This window comes from Schistocerca cancellata, chromosome 3 (assembly GCF_023864275.1).
Source record: "Schistocerca cancellata isolate TAMUIC-IGC-003103 chromosome 3, iqSchCanc2.1, whole genome shotgun sequence".
Lineage (NCBI taxonomy): Eukaryota > Metazoa > Arthropoda > Insecta > Orthoptera > Acrididae > Schistocerca > Schistocerca cancellata.
In genome coordinates this window covers 446490604-446508523 of record NC_064628.1, presented here as the reverse complement: position 1 = coordinate 446508523, position 17920 = coordinate 446490604, and the positions used below count along the sequence as shown (strand labels likewise).

At 36.2% G+C, this 17920-nt stretch overlaps 1 protein-coding gene across 1 annotated transcript in view; it reads right to left on the bottom strand.

Annotated features, from left to right (window-relative positions):
• LOC126175203 (PAN2-PAN3 deadenylation complex catalytic subunit PAN2) overlaps positions 1-17920 on the bottom strand; it is a 319055-nt gene that overhangs the window by 70940 nt on the left and 230195 nt on the right. The window contains exon 16 of the mRNA XM_049921812.1: positions 1167-1354. Within this exon, the coding sequence (XP_049777769.1) occupies positions 1167-1354 (188 nt within the window). The remainder of the gene's footprint in view (positions 1-1166; positions 1355-17920) is intronic.

Here is a 17920-nt window from a genome sequence, read left to right as displayed (position 1 = left end):
CACCTATCAGTCTCATCAGGATGCCATCTAGTCCCTGCACGGCCCAACAGACAGAGCTGTTCCCTTCCCCCACACATACCCTGCTATCGCACTCCATTCTCCACCCGAATTCAGATTGCTGTTCACATGACAGTCACATTCTGGCCTGAGCTGCCAGTGGCAGTGCCCTTGTGTGCATGAAGTGTATTTTCTTGTGTGAATGTGTCTTTGCTGAAGGAGGCTTTGACCAAAAGCTGTAATGTGTGACAGTCTTTTCATTGTGCCTGTCTGCAATGCAATAAGTAACATTTACCATGAGGAGCAATCTATCCCTTCAAGTTTTCACGGTTTTGATTTTATCTACTTTTTATAGTTTCTCTCTTGTTCTTTTGATATCCAACTTAAATAGTGTTTTACTTGTTGCACTTATTTCAGATTTAACCATGAAGAGAGTGTGTTTCCTTTTAAATGTCGGCTAGGTCAATATTGTAGTTGTTTCAGTTTCACTGTTCCATATTCCATTGATGTTCTCTCATTGAATTCTAAGTTCTCATTTTCACCTGAACTATTTGACCTTAAAAATCTTTTTCGTAGTATCCTTTTCATGTAATTTATTTTATTTTTATTTTTACATTTAAAGTTGTGCCAGGTTCTAGTTTGGCATATAAAGGATTAACTTGGTGTCTAGCAAAAAGACTAGGGAGAATGAGACATTACTTGGATGCACACCTTGGTTGTCCTTAACTTTCACAGTTGTTTCTTTTTTCCTTCGCATTTAGTACGAAAACAATGTCAGAAACAATGTTAGTTATAAAGTGTATTTATGGGCAACATTTATTTTGATTTTGACTTTAGGTCACTTGCAAATACAACAGACAAAATTTTTAGGGACTTTAGAATTTTAATAGACTATTTGTCATTTTCTTAATACAGATTCTGAAGGTGGCTAGTGTATAACCAAAACTAATAAGGATTATGTGGATTATATAAACTACTTCACATTTTAGAATCAGTCACACTATATTCACCATAGACAGAAATTTGTTTTTTTCTCAAAAATGTGAGGAAAAAGATAAACATTGTTCTGAATGTGTAACTGTGAATATATTTAGGAAAAAAACAGGATAATAGTATTAAAAATTTTATGCTGTACAATTTAAATAAGATTTCAGGAAATGGAAACTCACGTGAAATCATTGAAGATGTACCACTGACTGTCACAGGATGAGGTAGTTTTTTTATGGTATGAAGATGGAACATTTATAAGTGCCACAAGATTATTCCTTTCTGGATGTCGAGATTCACTTACGTGACATACAACTGCTGTGAGATCATAATTAACAGTTTGTACAATCTCCTCATATTCATCTTCAAGCTGTGGACAAAGGTAAACACTCCATCAAATTTCAGAACATGATTTACCCAAACAAAAACTTGAGCTTTATAAAAATGAATGGTTACTGTACACCATCAACAATTTATAAAAACTGATTTGATTTGCAAGTGTGCCAGCAAAATGTCTTATCCATAACAGGAGATTAAACTGAATAATTTGATAAAAACTGATGTGTTCTTGTTTTTAAAGTTTTATTTCTTGGTTCTCTTACACAAGTATAAAGAAATATTGTTTTAATAAAAAACGTTTTTCATTTAGACTTCAAAATACCAAATTGTAAGTGAGTTTTCACTATTGCAATGTAATTGCATAATATCACACACTTGTTTCACATGTATATTATGCGATTAAAATAACTTGTGACCTGATAGTATGGCCTCGGGGAGGGAGAATGACGCCACTGCCCACATCAATGACAATCCTGTTTCTTATTCCATACCATCAACAGGTCAGCAGCTATAGTATGCTCTGATGCTAACCGCTACAGACAGACATAGCATAATCAGGCTTCTTCCATACCACACTCATTTCAGTCCTTATTGAGCTTATACAAGCCAGCATGAAAAGTTATGTAGGATGAAACAATAAAATGTTTACACTTGACTCAGGTTGAATGCTGACAGATAAAAGCTATCGCAATTGCTACCACACAGGAGTCTTGGATTAATCACAGTATAATTCTGTATTGTGAGGTACAATCAAAAACTTTACTGTTATCTCTTGTATTGAAGGAGGGGCAAAACAGATGCTGTGAAGATTTTAAAAAACTGGTATATTACAAAAGCAGAACTGGCTATATACATTTGTTACTGCCTACTGTTTGTATTTGTTTAAGAAGTTGTATTCAGTATCTGTGTTGTCTTTGGATTCTTCTAATTCTTCACAATCGTTTCCTGACAAAGATCACAGTTTTGTTACAAAATGTTTCGCAAGGAAGTTCATGACAGCCTGACGTGGAGAATGGTACATCATTTTCAAAATATTTGAGTTCGTGAAAGTGCTCACTGATTGTAAAATAAAACAAACATTAAAGTATTTCTTTTCCTTTTATTTTCAGTTATTTTGTAATTTGATGATAAACATGCAAGAAATAGGAAAATATGGTTGAAATAATATCTAATAAATAGAAAAGAGGTTCTGTATTTCACCTAATCTCACTATAGTAAAAAATGAAATATTTTTATTTGTTGTAAAGGGAAATGCAAAAGAAATACCATAATTTCTCACAAAACGGCCAACTTCGAGTTGTTTCCTGATTACCTACTGTGAAATCAAACAAGATAATGAAATTTTATATAGTATTATCAACTAAAAAGTTTATGAATGTATAAGAGCATTCCAAAAAATGACAGAGTATTTACACTGCTACACAAGGTGAACACTGCATTTATTTCAAAATCCCACGAAGGCAAGAGAGAGATTTTGAGAAGGTGCTGCTGTATGCTAACAGATGGCATTACTTGCACAATGAGCTGTTTCAATAACATTGTGACATCTTTGCTGTGTACACCAATGAAGAATCGTGAGTAGTAAGTTTTGTCTTTGGAATGCATAAGCCACTGAGAAAGTCATAGATATGTACTGGAAAGGAACAGGGATATTTGCATCAGCAAAAGAGGACTGAACAGGTGAACAAATGCATCTAAATTGAATAACTACAGTCACTGTTAAGTACTGCTCAACTGTCCAAGAAAATGTTACTAATCAGAATTTTTACAATCTGTTCTCAGGGGTTATACGACAGAATTAGCTCTCAGAGTTTATGTTTCAGAAGACAAAATGTGTAATAAGGCTAATTGTATATTTAAAATCAGTGCATATAATCAATAAATATAATATTCAAAAACATTCATAAATTTAGTATTTCATGTATCTTCAGCAACTATAGCTGTATTTATTGAAATAACCAGAGACCAATTGCACAAAAGAAATTTTACTGCTTTAACTAGTTTCAGAGACTTAGTACCCTTCTTCAGAAGGTTATAACTACTGCATTATTAGCGAGTATCAAAAACAAATGCATGCAGCATACTGCTACGGTCAAGTGATTCATAGTGCATGTTGTTCATAGTGCCTGTACAAAAACGGCATAACATAGCCAAGAAACAGATGCAGACACATGCCAGAACTGCAAATTTTAATTTTTAAAACAATGAATACAAGCGGTACAATAACAATGTGCTCAGAAAAATGTAAAAATCTTACTCTGAGACTTCAATAGCTGAGCTTGTGAAACAAAGAAAATATGTATGTATAACTGGAAAATAGAGACTAAATAACTTTACAAATAAGAATAGCCAACGAGTTATAGAATTCTGAAGAGAATGTATGTTTATATTGACATACAGTAGTTACTGAGGAAGCCAACTACACTTAAAACAGAGAAATATCCAGATCAGAGGAATTAAATTAAAAATGACATATCAAGAACCAACACACACTATGAAATTAAAAGATGATGTAGAAGAACTGGTACCAAGTTTATGAAAACCTCTTGAACTCGCGAAGAAAACATGCACGGTGGACTCCAGAAATTGACAATTCTATGAAGAAAGACACCAAGCATGATTAAAGTTTCAAGTACACTAAGAGAAGAAAATGCCATCAACCTCAAAAACAGAAGAAAATGCCATCAACCTCAAAAACAGAAGAAAATGCCATCAACCTCAAAAACAGAAGAAAATGCCATCAACCTCAAAAACAGAAGAAAATGCCATCAACCTCAAAAACAGAAGAAAATGCCATCAACCTCAAAAACAGAAGAAAATGCCATCAACCTCAAAAATAGAAGAAAATGACATCAACCTCAAAAACAGAAGAAAATGTCATCAACCTCAAAAACAGAAGAAAATGTCATCAACCTCAAAAACAGAAGGAAAAAAATATCACATGAAACATTAGGAGAATTGAGAGAATATTTCATGACATAAAAAACTCTGTAGAGGATAATTATCATAAAACAGATTCCAGGAATTACTACAAAATCTTTGGAAACAACCACAACAATATGAACCACCTATGCTAATAATGAATCACACAGTAACACAGAAAATGCTGAAATCATAGCTAAAGCACTTTTGAAATGCAAAGAACCAAAAGAACACTTACCAATCAATGTAAATACCTTGATAAAAACCAAACCCATAAAATAAGACCCCACCAACTATCCAAAAAGTAGAAAAAGACATCAAAGGATAAAAAATTATAAGGCATGTGGAGAAGATCAGGTTTTTGTTGAAATGTGAAAAAACTCAAATGGCATAGTCAAGACCTTCTTACACGATTCTAACAAAGATTTGAATAAATGAACAATTCCTCAAACATCAGGGTCATCATCTATTCACTACACAAGATTGGGAATAAGAGTGATATAGACAGCTACAGAGGAAATTCTCTCCTAGACTGCACGTACAACATTATATCCAAGATCTTATGTGGAAGAATCAAGGAACAGCTAGAACAGGAATTAGAAGACTACCAGGGAGGTTTCAGACAACACAGAAGCTCTGCAGACCAGAAAATTAGTTTAAAATTAATTATGGCATATTACAGAGAACATAACAAATCTTTGGCCAAATAGATTTGTTGACACACGATTCACCACATATCTACAGTAATAAAATTCCAAGGAATCTAGGACTTCATCTGAAACTGATTAAACTAATAGAACTTACCCTAACCAGTACCAAATCAAAAGTCAAGTTTAGAGGAGAAATTTCTGAACAGTTTTTCAAAAAACATGCTTAAGACAGGGCGACTGCCAATTGCCATTATTATTCAGCTGCACACTAGAATATATAATGAGACACTGGGTAAGAGAATAACACTAGACGTGGAAGCTCCAAAAGTTATGTAAGTTTAGAACGTGAGGGTTTTGCTGATGCTTTTACTCTCCTAGCAAACATTGTTCAAGTAACCAGACAAGTTAATTCACTACAAAAAAAAGCTGGGAACATCAGCCTTAGAATATTGTTTGGAAAAATAAAGATTATGCTAATTAATCCAACATCTGCAAACAATACAGGAAATCAAAACTGTCAATAAATTTAAATATAGAGCTGAAATCATACCACACAACTTACATGAGAAGTCAGTATGACAAAACAGAACAGAAAAACTGAACAAAGCAAATTACATTACTTAAACACATACAACAAAAGAAGCCTACTGACAGCTTTAAAATTAAAACATTATAAAACAGTTGCACAACCACAAACAACACATGCACATTCAAGACAGAAAGCTACCTACAACATGCATAAGTAAACAATATCAAGTAAATGGGCACTGGAAAATAGCTTCAAATGAAACAGTATATAAGAAAATAGAACTGATAATGAGCATGATCTGGAGAAACTACATTTAATTCTTTGAATATCTGACCAGAATACCATAAAATAGAATTAGTAAGGCAAAATCGAAAGATGGTGGAATAGTAGAAGCTACAGAGTGGCGCACATAAAACCGGCCCCTGCGCTGAAAGGCATATGAATGAAGAAAATCAGCGTACATCATTGCTTTCTTACATTTTTATTGTACAGTTTCATTATTAACTATGTAATTAACAGTTTAAATAACAGATTTACTTTTATTACTTTAGTAAGCATATTTTAGAAAAGATTTTAGTCTGTGTTCAAAATGTTCTTCGCCAACATCATCCAAGCAAAGTTGTGCATATCGAAGCATGTTAAAGAATGTTCGAAATTTCTTCACATATGTTGTTTTTTAATGTGTCAAGCGTTCTGGGTTTGTTGCAGTAGACTCTAGCCTTTAGAAATCCCAGAGGTAAAAGTCACATGGTCACAAGTCGGGAGAGCAGGATGGCCACAAGCCCTTACTAATGGTCCTCACTTCTGTAAATCGGTATGTATACGAGCTAAGGACAAATCCGATGTATGAGAAGTTGCCCCATCTTGCTGGAAATATGCACAACATTTTTTGTTTGGAGTTAACAGAGCCGAAAATTCATTGTACGTAGACTTGCAAGTAAACGTGTGTTTTGTTGAAGAACAATGGCCCGATAATTCTGTTATGAGATACAGCACACCATACATCAATTTCTAAATTGTGTAACAGCTTTTGCAGTATGCCATGGGAATTCTCTGTAGCCCAGTGTCTTGTGTTTTGTGAATTAACATAATCCGACAGATGAAACCAAGCTTCATCCGTTGGAAAAAGGAGGAGCGGATCAAGATCTCCCCCAGCAACGCAATTACAGTAATGTGTATTGCTTGCGCAAACAAAGTTGACACTCGGCACAGTAGCTGATGGGATCCACTGTAAATGGGAAATGCCTTTACGATCGCTCCCATCAGTCACCGCGCCGAGTGTCAACTTTGTTTGAGCGTGTAATACGCTTACCCTTGTCTGCTTCTTTTCTTTGCTGAACAACACTCACACGGTAAGGTTTCATTTTTAAGCCATGAAGGATGCGTTGACATGACCTGCGAGATATTCCACATTGCTGTGATAATAGTCATGTTGACTTGCAGGGACTTCTTTCAATGTGTGCCATCACGTCTGCCACAACTTCAGATGTACATACAGTAGGAGCCTTATTTCTCTTTGAATTAACAACACTGCCCATCGAACGCTACTTTCTCACTAGATCCTGAATCATTGATTTTGCAGGAATATTACTTTCAGGAAACTTTTCATGAAAAGTGTCATGAACAACCTTAATGGATTCACACCGCACATATGCTTCAACAATGAACACATGTTCTTCAATGGCGTACAGCATGACAATGAAGTACACGGTTTATAATGACTACTTTCCATATGAACTACTTGCACACTACTGCTGTTGGAAGGTGGCAAAGAAACTGACAAGCTAGTAATGCTACTCATGCGCGTTCGCATTCCGGTTCGGGCCGGTTTTATGTGCGCCACTCTGTATATCAAATGGATTACACAAATTAAGAAGGGTATAAGTGGACTACAAATGCCAGAAAATGACAAAAATAAACAAACACAAATAAAAAATAAATAAATACTACAAGATACTCAAACCAGACTACAAATGAAGATCAATAAAAGGGTTATAAGGGTGGATGATGTCAAACAGGGGGAAAAAACCCTGAAACAATGACGAATTATCAGGCAGGTCAAAGATCAAAAGTTGTCTTACATAATAATTAATTATATTTTTATAACTATTGCATTATTGAATTATTATTGAACAGAAGTGAATTACTGAATAATAATATCTATTTGCATTAAGCTTTGTATAATTCAATAGAGGGGACCAATGATGGACACACACTGAAGAGCCAAAGAAACTGGTACACCTACTTAATTAGATTAGATTTACTTTCATTCCAATTGATCCGTAGTGAGGAGGTCCTCCAGGATGTGGAACATGTCAGAAAAACAACAATACATGACAAATATTTACAACTAAAACAAATAAGCTAATGTACCATTCCACAGGTCCCAAGTGGAATGATCATCATTTTTTAATGAACACTATATGAAAGTCATTTTACAAATACTAATGCACTGAATTTAAAATAAAAAAGTTTTTTATTTATTTATAAGGTAATAAACATGTAATACAACTACTATAACACTTATTTACAATGGACACATTACTGCACTGAAATGGTGCAGAAGTTAGATTGTACTTACTCTCTCTCTCTCTCTCTCTCTCTCTCTCTCACACACACACACACACACACACACACGTGTAGGATCCCTCAAGCAAGCAGAAGTACCACAACATGACATGCCATGGACTTGACTGACATCTGAAGTAGTGCTGGAGGGAACTGACACCACAAACCCTGTAGTGCTGTCTATAAATGTGTAAGAGTGCAAGGGGAGGTTGGAGATCTCTTCTGAACAGCATATTGCAATGCATCCCAAAGATGCTCAATAATCATGTATGGGGAGTTTGGTGGCCATCATAAGTGTTTAAACTCAGAAGGGTGTTCCAGGAGCTACTCTGTAGCAATTCTGGGTGTGTGAGGTGTCACAATGTCCTGTTGGAATTGCCAAGTCCGTCGGAATGCACAATGGAGATGAATGGATGCAGGTGATCCAACAGGGTGCTTACTTACATGTCACCTGTCAGACTCGTATCCAGACATATTAGGGATCCCATATCACTCCAACTGCACATGCCCCACACCATTACAGAGCCTCCACCAGCTTGAGCAGTCCCCTGATGACATGCAGGGTCAGATGGATTCATGAAGTTGTCTCCATAGCCATACGTGTTCACCCACTCAATACAATTTGAAATGAGACTTGTCCAGCCAAGCAACATGTTTCCAGTCATCAACAGTCCGGTCAGTGTTGATGCGCCCAGGTGGGGAGTAAAGTTTTGTGTCATCTAGTCATCAAGGCTACACAAGTGGGCCTTTGGCTCCGAAAGCCCATATCGCTGACATTTCTTGAGAGTTTCACACACTGACACTTGTTGATGGCCCAGCATTGAAATGTGCAGAAATCTGCAGAAGGGCTGCACTTCTGTCATGTTGAACAATTCTCTTCAGTCTTGATTGGTCCCATTCTTGCAGGATCTTTTTCTGGCCGCAGCAATGTCAGAGATTTGATATTTTACTGGATCCCTGACATTTACAGTTCACTCGTGAAATGCTTGTATGGGAAAATCTCAACTTGTATGGGAAAATCTCCACTTTATTGCTTCCTCAGAGATGCTTTGGCCCACTGCTTGTGTGCCAACTATAACACCATGTTCAAACTCACTTAAATCTTGATAACTTGCCAATGTAGCAGCAGTAACCAATCTAACAACTGTGCCAGACACTTGTTGTCTTACATACGCGTTGCTTACTGTAGTGCCATATTCTGCCTGTTTATGTATCTCTGTATTTGAATATGCATGCCTATACCAGTTTCTTTGGTACTTCAGTGTACAATAAAATAATAAAAATGTTAGACACTCTTAAGATTCAATTTTTATGATTTTGCAGCATTTTGATAATGAAATCATCTTCCTAGTTTACACAAAAAAGACACTAAAAATTTTATTTATAATTTGAAACTGTGGACAAATTTGGTATTTGAATCCAAAAAGTCTAACATTGTGCACAGTGTGCTACCAATGCACCCCTCATAGATTGCCTCAATGCTTCAATTTCTCTTTCGGTTTCCTCCTTATATTCCCATGTAAACTGAGCCTCACTATTTTGCACTGGATTAGCATCTCTGGTACAGAGTGCCTTACCATGTCTCAAGCTTATTTTCAAAATTATATTTTCGTCATGTATAGAATTTACACTACAATTAAGTTTTGCAGCTTTATAACAGAGGTGGTAATCTAGCATTAAAGCAGGAGAATGACAGAATGATGTTTTGATTGTGAGGTTCACATTTATAGCATAACTGGCAGTACTATAGACACAATAGACAGGAACTTCTGGGTTTGAATCCTGGTCCAGCACATAGTTTAATTTTGTCTCAAATATAATAATCTGAGAGTGTATACTGCACACACAGCAAAATGTGTAATCACAAAAGGCAATCCTCCTTTATTAAAACGAAAATGTGTCACCTGTTACATAGTGGTAGGATTGGAACTAAAAGATAAGATGACTGTAATTCAAACACATATTTCGATACCTGGGTAATATTCCAGTCCGCATGCTGAAAAATAAGACAACATTAGAATCATTCACAGATACATGAGCCTAATTATTTTTTATGTGGGGCTGTTGTAGGTCCAAGTAGCAATTCTGTTCTATTTTAAAAAGAAAATACATATTTACTGAAACAGTAAAAGGCAATGTGCTCTTGCATGTCTTTGCAAAGGTTGTGGTTATCAAGCTCTCTATTACCACATTTCATATTGACATATTACAACTGGCACCTTTGCCCAAGAAACTGACATTTTCCATCAAATCTACAAAACCAAGGCTCGGCCAAGAAAGAGTTATCTGTTATACACTAAACAGTTTGTAGTACTTGAAACAAAATAACTGTTGGTTAATCACGCAAAATATTTGGGCCAAGAGCAGCAATATGAATCACTTGCTCATAAAAGGATGAGAAACTAGTCACAAGAAAAGAATCTTTTTCTATTAATACTCTCAGATAAGAACTCTGATTAGCTCTTCTCAGGTTGTTGGTAGAATTCACATTCTCCCAATAGAAAGAAAACACAAAAACAACAAAAATATAAGGGAGCATCACCTATTAAGCTTTTACAAATGACCACTTGGCGCTACTGAGTTATGAGATTGTTATTGTTCCAATATTTGACATCTGCTACCATTAAGACAGCGTCAGTTCAGAAATATATCAAGTAGTCTGTCTACAGTGACAACTTAGAGCAGTGTTGTGAAAAAAGGAAATTTCAATTAAAGGTCACCATTAGTTAATTTTCTAAGATTTTCATAAAGCTCTAACTCAACAACATTGCCTTGAATCTTCTTGTAAGACTTTTGATAATCAAGAACCTTCAGAAAAGATAGCTTAGTTTGGTTTGCAAAATTTTATGAAGTTCCACCAAAATTAACCGTTGACTGAAAAATTATCAATGCCGTGCACTATACAATTAAATAGGATAGGCAAGTGATTTACTATGAGATCCTTAGGCACACTGTAAACTGCAGTGCATTTGGTTTTGCATGAAAACTTAGCAATCAAAATGATCAGTTCCTTATGGATTGCATACTATTTGGCCAAAGCTCAAACCACGAATGAGCCAGTTGGTATAAGGAAATGCTCAAAAATTTGACTGCACAATCCATATACAGCATTTTAACTGGAGACAGAAGTGTTATACATCCTTATAAACCAGAAACTAACATCTGACGAACTAACTGGGTATTCCAAGTAGAAATGAAATCGACAAAAGTGATTTGTTTGCAAACCACTTTCAAGAAAAATCATCACTTGTTTCTTTGACTACATTGGACATGTTGAAAACTTTGCTTTAGTGAATTGAAGAAAAGTTAATGATGGACAGAACACAACATTTTTTTAATGACAAGTCATCAATGAAATCAGAAAAAGCAACCAAAACCGTCACTCATGTTTCATCTACCATGTATCATGTCAAACAGTTTATTATTTAACAGTGAAAAAGCACCAAATTAATGTCTTATTGTTCATTCACCAGAAGTATCAGCCAATGCCTTCTTTTTGTATATTATGTCAGATAAAAAATGTGTCCACAGGGATTTTCATCACTGACACCAGAGTGGAAAAATGTTTCCAGAATTGTTTTGAATGTGTGCAAAAAGTGTATAAATTTAAAAGGCAAACATTTTGAGAAACAATAAAAAGGTTTGTAATACATCTTTTTATTTTGTTGTTTTTGTAAAAATTTAGAGATGGCAGCCCTCACATTGCATGCAAATTCCCCGACTCTGCTCCACCCTGCAGGTAGGTGCAGACTTACCTATCAAATAAACTCCTCCAAACAGCTCGACAGAATGTGTCACAGCCGTTAGTAGTTTATTTCGAGATCCAACCTTTATCCACATGTTATGAAGAACTGAGTCTTCTCTTCCTCCAACTTAACTTTCATGTAATTACAGTCCAAAACATGGCTAAACCACACATATTATCTGCATCTGTTCATCTCTCATGATATACTTTTCTTAGATAAAACAAATATGACAGAAGTGTCAGGGCATATGTATGAGCTGATCTCAAACCCAAAGTTTTAAGCACATCAAAACCTATTGAAGACAGACAGGCTGAATTCATGTTCACTGAAATAAGTGTACACAGACAAAAATGCTTAACTAATGACATCTGCAAGACACCAAAAACCAGCTCCATGACCTCCTTTCAGTTGCAATTATATTCACTACAATGTCAATACAATTATGTCATCATAATGATAGATCTGAATACTGAATATAGTCTTGTTGAGATACTCCAGCCACAATAAACCTAAAAAGATTGTTTACTTACAACAACATGAACAGTCTTCCATTAGAACCTACACACCAAACTGCACACATTCATACTTATACAGATGTGATCACAATGAAAAAGATCAACAAGGTTATAGATACAGGTCAAACTTTGTGATATTCATGGCCTATGCTCTGCAGCCACCAAAGCTGAAATTGCAATATATAACATGCTGAAACATTAAAATTATGAATTATTATGCTCTAACAGACTGCTCGGAAACCTCCTGGCACCAAATAGTCAGATAGCAAACAATTGATGGTGAAATTCATGAGCTTGTAAATAACCTCACTGCCCTTTATGACATATATGCCCCTATATGCACGATCTGATTAAGAAACCCCCTACTGTATGGCTGACAAGTGAATTACATCAAATGATGAACAACAGGGATGGTGCTTATAGATGATCCAAGGCAAATCTGAAACCCAAATGTTACAAAGAATACAGAAAGCCCTGAAACAGGGTAAAGCAGGGGTTTGCAATGCCAAAATCAGGCATGCTTATTTCTTTGTATGCAAGAACACACCACCCTTAACCCTGTGGAAGAGTCTCTGTAGCTTGGGTGTTGGAAAGGCAAAATCAGAAACTGTGTGTCAGGTGTCAGCCAATGGCTGAATAAAATTTCTCTGCACCAATTTACTCCCCTGTGGCAAGGAGCTGTAGCCCACAAGAATCGGTTAAATTCAGGACCAACCATAACACTTCCACCTAAAATACATAGCAATAAATACAATAAGAAAAGTAATAGTAACAGGCAATGACGGTATTAGCATAACCAAGATCAAGAATGTAGCCGATAGCTTAATGCTTGCCTTAACAGACACAGTAAATTCTTCTCTCGTGAATGGAATACATCCCACTTCATGGAAAAGAAGCATAGTCCGACCTATTCCTAAGATTGAAAATCTGCAATTGCCTTGTGGTTACTGACCAATTAGCATATTACCTGTTATTTCCAAACCCCTGGAATACATTGATCTTGATCAAATTACTGAACTCTTGTGTGAATTCATCTTGTTTGATAAACATCATTTCAGCTTTCGTAAACCCATAGCACAAACACAGCAGTAATCAAGGTAACTGGTTACCTAAAATATGCCATAGAAAACTGTAAGGTCACAATGTTGATTCTATTAGACTTCAGCAAAGTTTTTGATACGGTCTACTTTGACATACTGCTCAGAAAAATTTAAAAGCAAAAGTTAATAATATTATGAAAAAGATAGATGCTACCCATCATACAATGGAGATACTGAGTCGCGGATAGGCACAACAACTGTCGCAAAATAAGCTTTTGGCCAACAAGGCCTTTGTCAAAAATATGACACACACACACACACACACACACACACACACACACACACACGCGCACAGTCTCTGGCAGCTGAAGCCAGACTATGAGTATGAGCAGGAGCAGAAGCATCAGCAGCAGTGCATGATGGGAGAGCCAAGTGGGTGTGGGGAAGGAGGAGGCTGGGGCAGGGAGGGAGAGGGGGAGGGAGAGCAAGGTACGGTTGGTGAACGGTGAGCATGCACAAACGAGGTGGGGAGTGTGTAGGGTAGCTAAGTTCAGTCAGGAGGTTAGACAGAGAGCAGAGGAGAGAGGATGGGGTAGCGGAGAAGGAAAGAAGTAAAATGACTGGGTGTGTTGGTGGAATAGAGGACTGAGTAGTGATTGAATGGAAACAGGGAAGGGACTAGACAGGTGAGGACAATGACTAACACACGTTGAGGCCAGGAGGGTTACGGGAACATAGGATATATTGCAGAGAGAGTTCACCAAGGTTCCCACATGGTGGGAAGACTGTGGCAATGTATGTGCGAGCTGCATTTGTGTGTGTGTGTGTGTGTGTGTGTGTGTGTGTGTGTTGGATAGTATGCTGGAGTCATTTCAAAATCAAACAATGGAAAATCCAGCATGGAATAATAATATTACAAAATTATCCTTTTCATAATATCATCGAAGCTGTTTCAAAGCTATTTGAAAAACAGACAGCAAAGTGTTGTCTGTGGGAATGAAAAATCATTTTGAAACATATTCCTTCAGGACTACCATAAGGGTCACTTCATGGTCCTCTTGTTTTACTTGTAGGACAATGACATTTCATTGGTTTTGTCTGCCTGTAAATAACCAACGACCGACAACTCTACCTAAGTTCCAGACCTGAAAATATAAATAATGTGATTTCCCAGATGAATGATGATCTGTCTTCAGTAGTAAAATGGGCGAAAAACCTGGTGTTTAGACTAAATACAAAAAAATCTCAAGTAATCTTGGTATTCCATCAGAAATCAATCAATTCAGAAGTCTGCAAACAGTTGCCTCCCATTCAACTTGATGGCATCCTCATACCATACCAGAAAACAGTGAAGAATGTGCCTAACTTTGGATGAGCATTTTAAATTGGGGAGAGATTTCTGTCGCAATGTGCTGGAGGACCTCCGCTTACCTCTATGCCCTTAAAAAGTTCTGGAACATATTTGCATAGGATGTGAAATGAAAACTCAAGCAACTGCTCATTCTACTGAACCTCCACTGTTGTATGTAATTCAAAATGGTAGAAACAGTGAAAACACCGGATGGTTTCAGCTAATTATGAATGCATGTGCACATTACATCAGCAAATTTTGTAGGTATGACCATGTCCATGCTTCACACACCCAGTTATAATAGCTGCGGCCAGACAAGTTATAGGATTGCCAAACACTGTGTCTACTTTATCAGCTCATTAGTGCACAAGCACCCCAATAATTTGCTTCAGAGATTAAACATCTTTCATGCAGTCATAACAGAAGTACAAGGTTTCACTTAACTAGTATCCTAGCTGTGTCTATTCATAAAATGAAAACATTTGGCAACTCCTTCACTGTTACTGCTACCTGTTTCGGGAGCAAGTTGTTCTGCACTCGTTGCACAATGTGATGTTTAGTTACTTTTAAGAAAAAATTGAAGATCTTCCTCTTGTCATTCCCACAGCACTTTCCCAAAATTAAAGTATATGGCCAACTTTTCCTCTGACAACCAGTGAAGTCAATGCTCTTATCTTCTTCCAGTTATGCTTATTTCTATTTTCGATTCTGTAAGAGTCACACCACCTCTTTTTCCCTTATATTTTTTAACTGCATGTTATCACATTTACCTTTCCCCCTCTCTTCAATCATAATTAAAAACCTTTCTTACTGTAGGCAATAATTATTGTTGTATTTAGCATGTACAAATATAAATGGTGTGTATGTACTCCTGTAACCTCTATTTTTCTAAATTTAGTACAGCATGCTTACTGTAATGCATGCAATGTAAAATACTCAGAACATCTGGTTATGTCTAAAAAAAAAGTGGGCGGGGGGGGGGGGGGGGCTGCTGGTCTTAATCTTGCAAGGGTAAATAAATCAGTAAGTAAGTAAAATATTATCAGGCAATTTGAATTCAATGGACAGCATTTGTGTAATATCGAGGGTATTAATAAACAACCCATGAGATTTGTGACTTTCTTATCCATAATTTTATTATCATGAACCCAGCTGACAAGTAAATGATGGCCCTTCACAGAATTTGAATCAGCTGTGACAAGAAAAAAGTCACCGTTGTCTTTAAATGGATTGATTTCACTGAAAATTCTAATGTGAACAAGAGGTATCATTTGCAGAGATTACTTTGGGCAGTAGCCTTGATTGACTTTAATAACAGAGTAACCATCTGAACAATATTTAAATTAACACTTTAATTACGCGCAGTCCCACACAGCATACTAAAAGGCTAAAGAGACACACAAAAAAAAAGAGTAATATCACATTGCCACATCAAAAGGCAAGGACCACACATCACGTACAATACATAACAACACAATACAACTATTAAAAAACACAGTTTCAATCTTTCACAGAAAGCTTTGTATTCTTTCCAAAAAAACGAAAGGAGTATAAGAATTTCCAGACATCAGCTGATATATGTCTAGTGTTCCAGGACTTTTCATTTCCTCTAGATCTCATTTAGATCTCATTTGAAAGGAGGTCCACATTTTCTTTAGGTGTCATCTGAAAGGAGTTCTCACATTTAAGGAACCCTGTACACATTAATAACTAAGTTCATCCACTACTAATAATGATTTACATAGTCTAAGTGAAACAGAATACATTGAACAATAACAAATTATCATCACTACTTCATAAACAGCATATTCATTTAAAATGTCAAGCTGAAGTTATGGGAAAGACCAACTGTATCTACACATTCAATATTGTGAGGAATTTAGAGTTCCAAATATGTCATATCTGTAATACGAATGCCTTAAAAAATCACATGCAAATGATTTACACTGTTGTTCAGATGGAAGGCAGTTTTCCACAGCAGTCATTGGGGGTAAGTACAGGCAAGTACAAAAGCCAGTTCAAGCACACACCAACTTTTTCTTTTTGGTGATTATGATGATAATGATGATGATGATGAATGACAACAACATGCAACTTTGACTATAATCCTGTAAAAACTCATATTAAAAAAGACTGATATGTTTGGTTGTGCATCTATTCACAGACCAACTACTGAGTGGGAGGAATTTAATCACCATACACCAGAGAGGTCTACTGCTGCCATAACATGTAAGTAGCTGACGACACCTCAAGTGGTGTAGATAGCTCTGGCATAGTGTAATCTGGATGGACCAAGAAAGATCCAATATCTATTTGCATTGTTATTTGTTAAATAGTTATCTTTGGAACAGGAAAACTTTAGCTGCTATTCAGTGATGCTGTCTTTGCCTCGCAGAGATGTTCATCTATTAAACCATACAAAAAACACATGTTAAGATCAGTCTTTGATGTAATAAATCTTAAAAATTTTTGGAAATACAAATATCATTGTAACTTCCACGTTTATGGTTTTCATGTTGACTCTGCACTTTACGATGAGTCTCATAAAGTTGCAGCAAGAAAAAGTAACACAGAAACAAGTTAATCTATGACTTAAAGAAGAAAAGCAAATGTAATTGCTTTGAATAAATCAAACTTTGGAGATACTATCATTCTTAGAGAACTGTGGGAAAGATTATTCTACTGAAGCTATATTATAACAGATATGAAATCTCAGAAGAAGCTGCATTAATAATTCATCCTTGGTGAAGAAGAGATGTGGGGGATGGAAAGAGGCAGATACATCCCCATCTAACAGCATTCTGTACTAATGAACTGTGACATTTCCTCAGTATGACGTTAGTAACTGTTCTGAAAGAACAGATACCAATGAAGACCATGCAGCTTCTCTGAGCCACCAAGGGCACAGAGGATAGCGTGACTGCAGGGACTTATCCCTGTGAGTATTTTCTTCACATTATAACTGTTAATATAATGCTAAATTATTCTGTCACTAATTGTAAAAGTAGTTCATACTGCAAATAGTACCAACAATAGGAAAAATCTGTGAATGTCTGAAAGTAGTGCAAAAATAGTTTACATTTCTGTTGTGAAGTATAACAAGTAATTTTAAGATATTTCTGCATAATAGATTTTAGATCTGGCACCATTGCCATCTGACTGCATGGTCCATCAATACCAACAGTTTGCCTCACAGACCATAATGCATATCTACTTTGCCTGACCACTGACACTTGTCAATCAGAGAGCCAACACATTTTGCATCTGAATCTACAG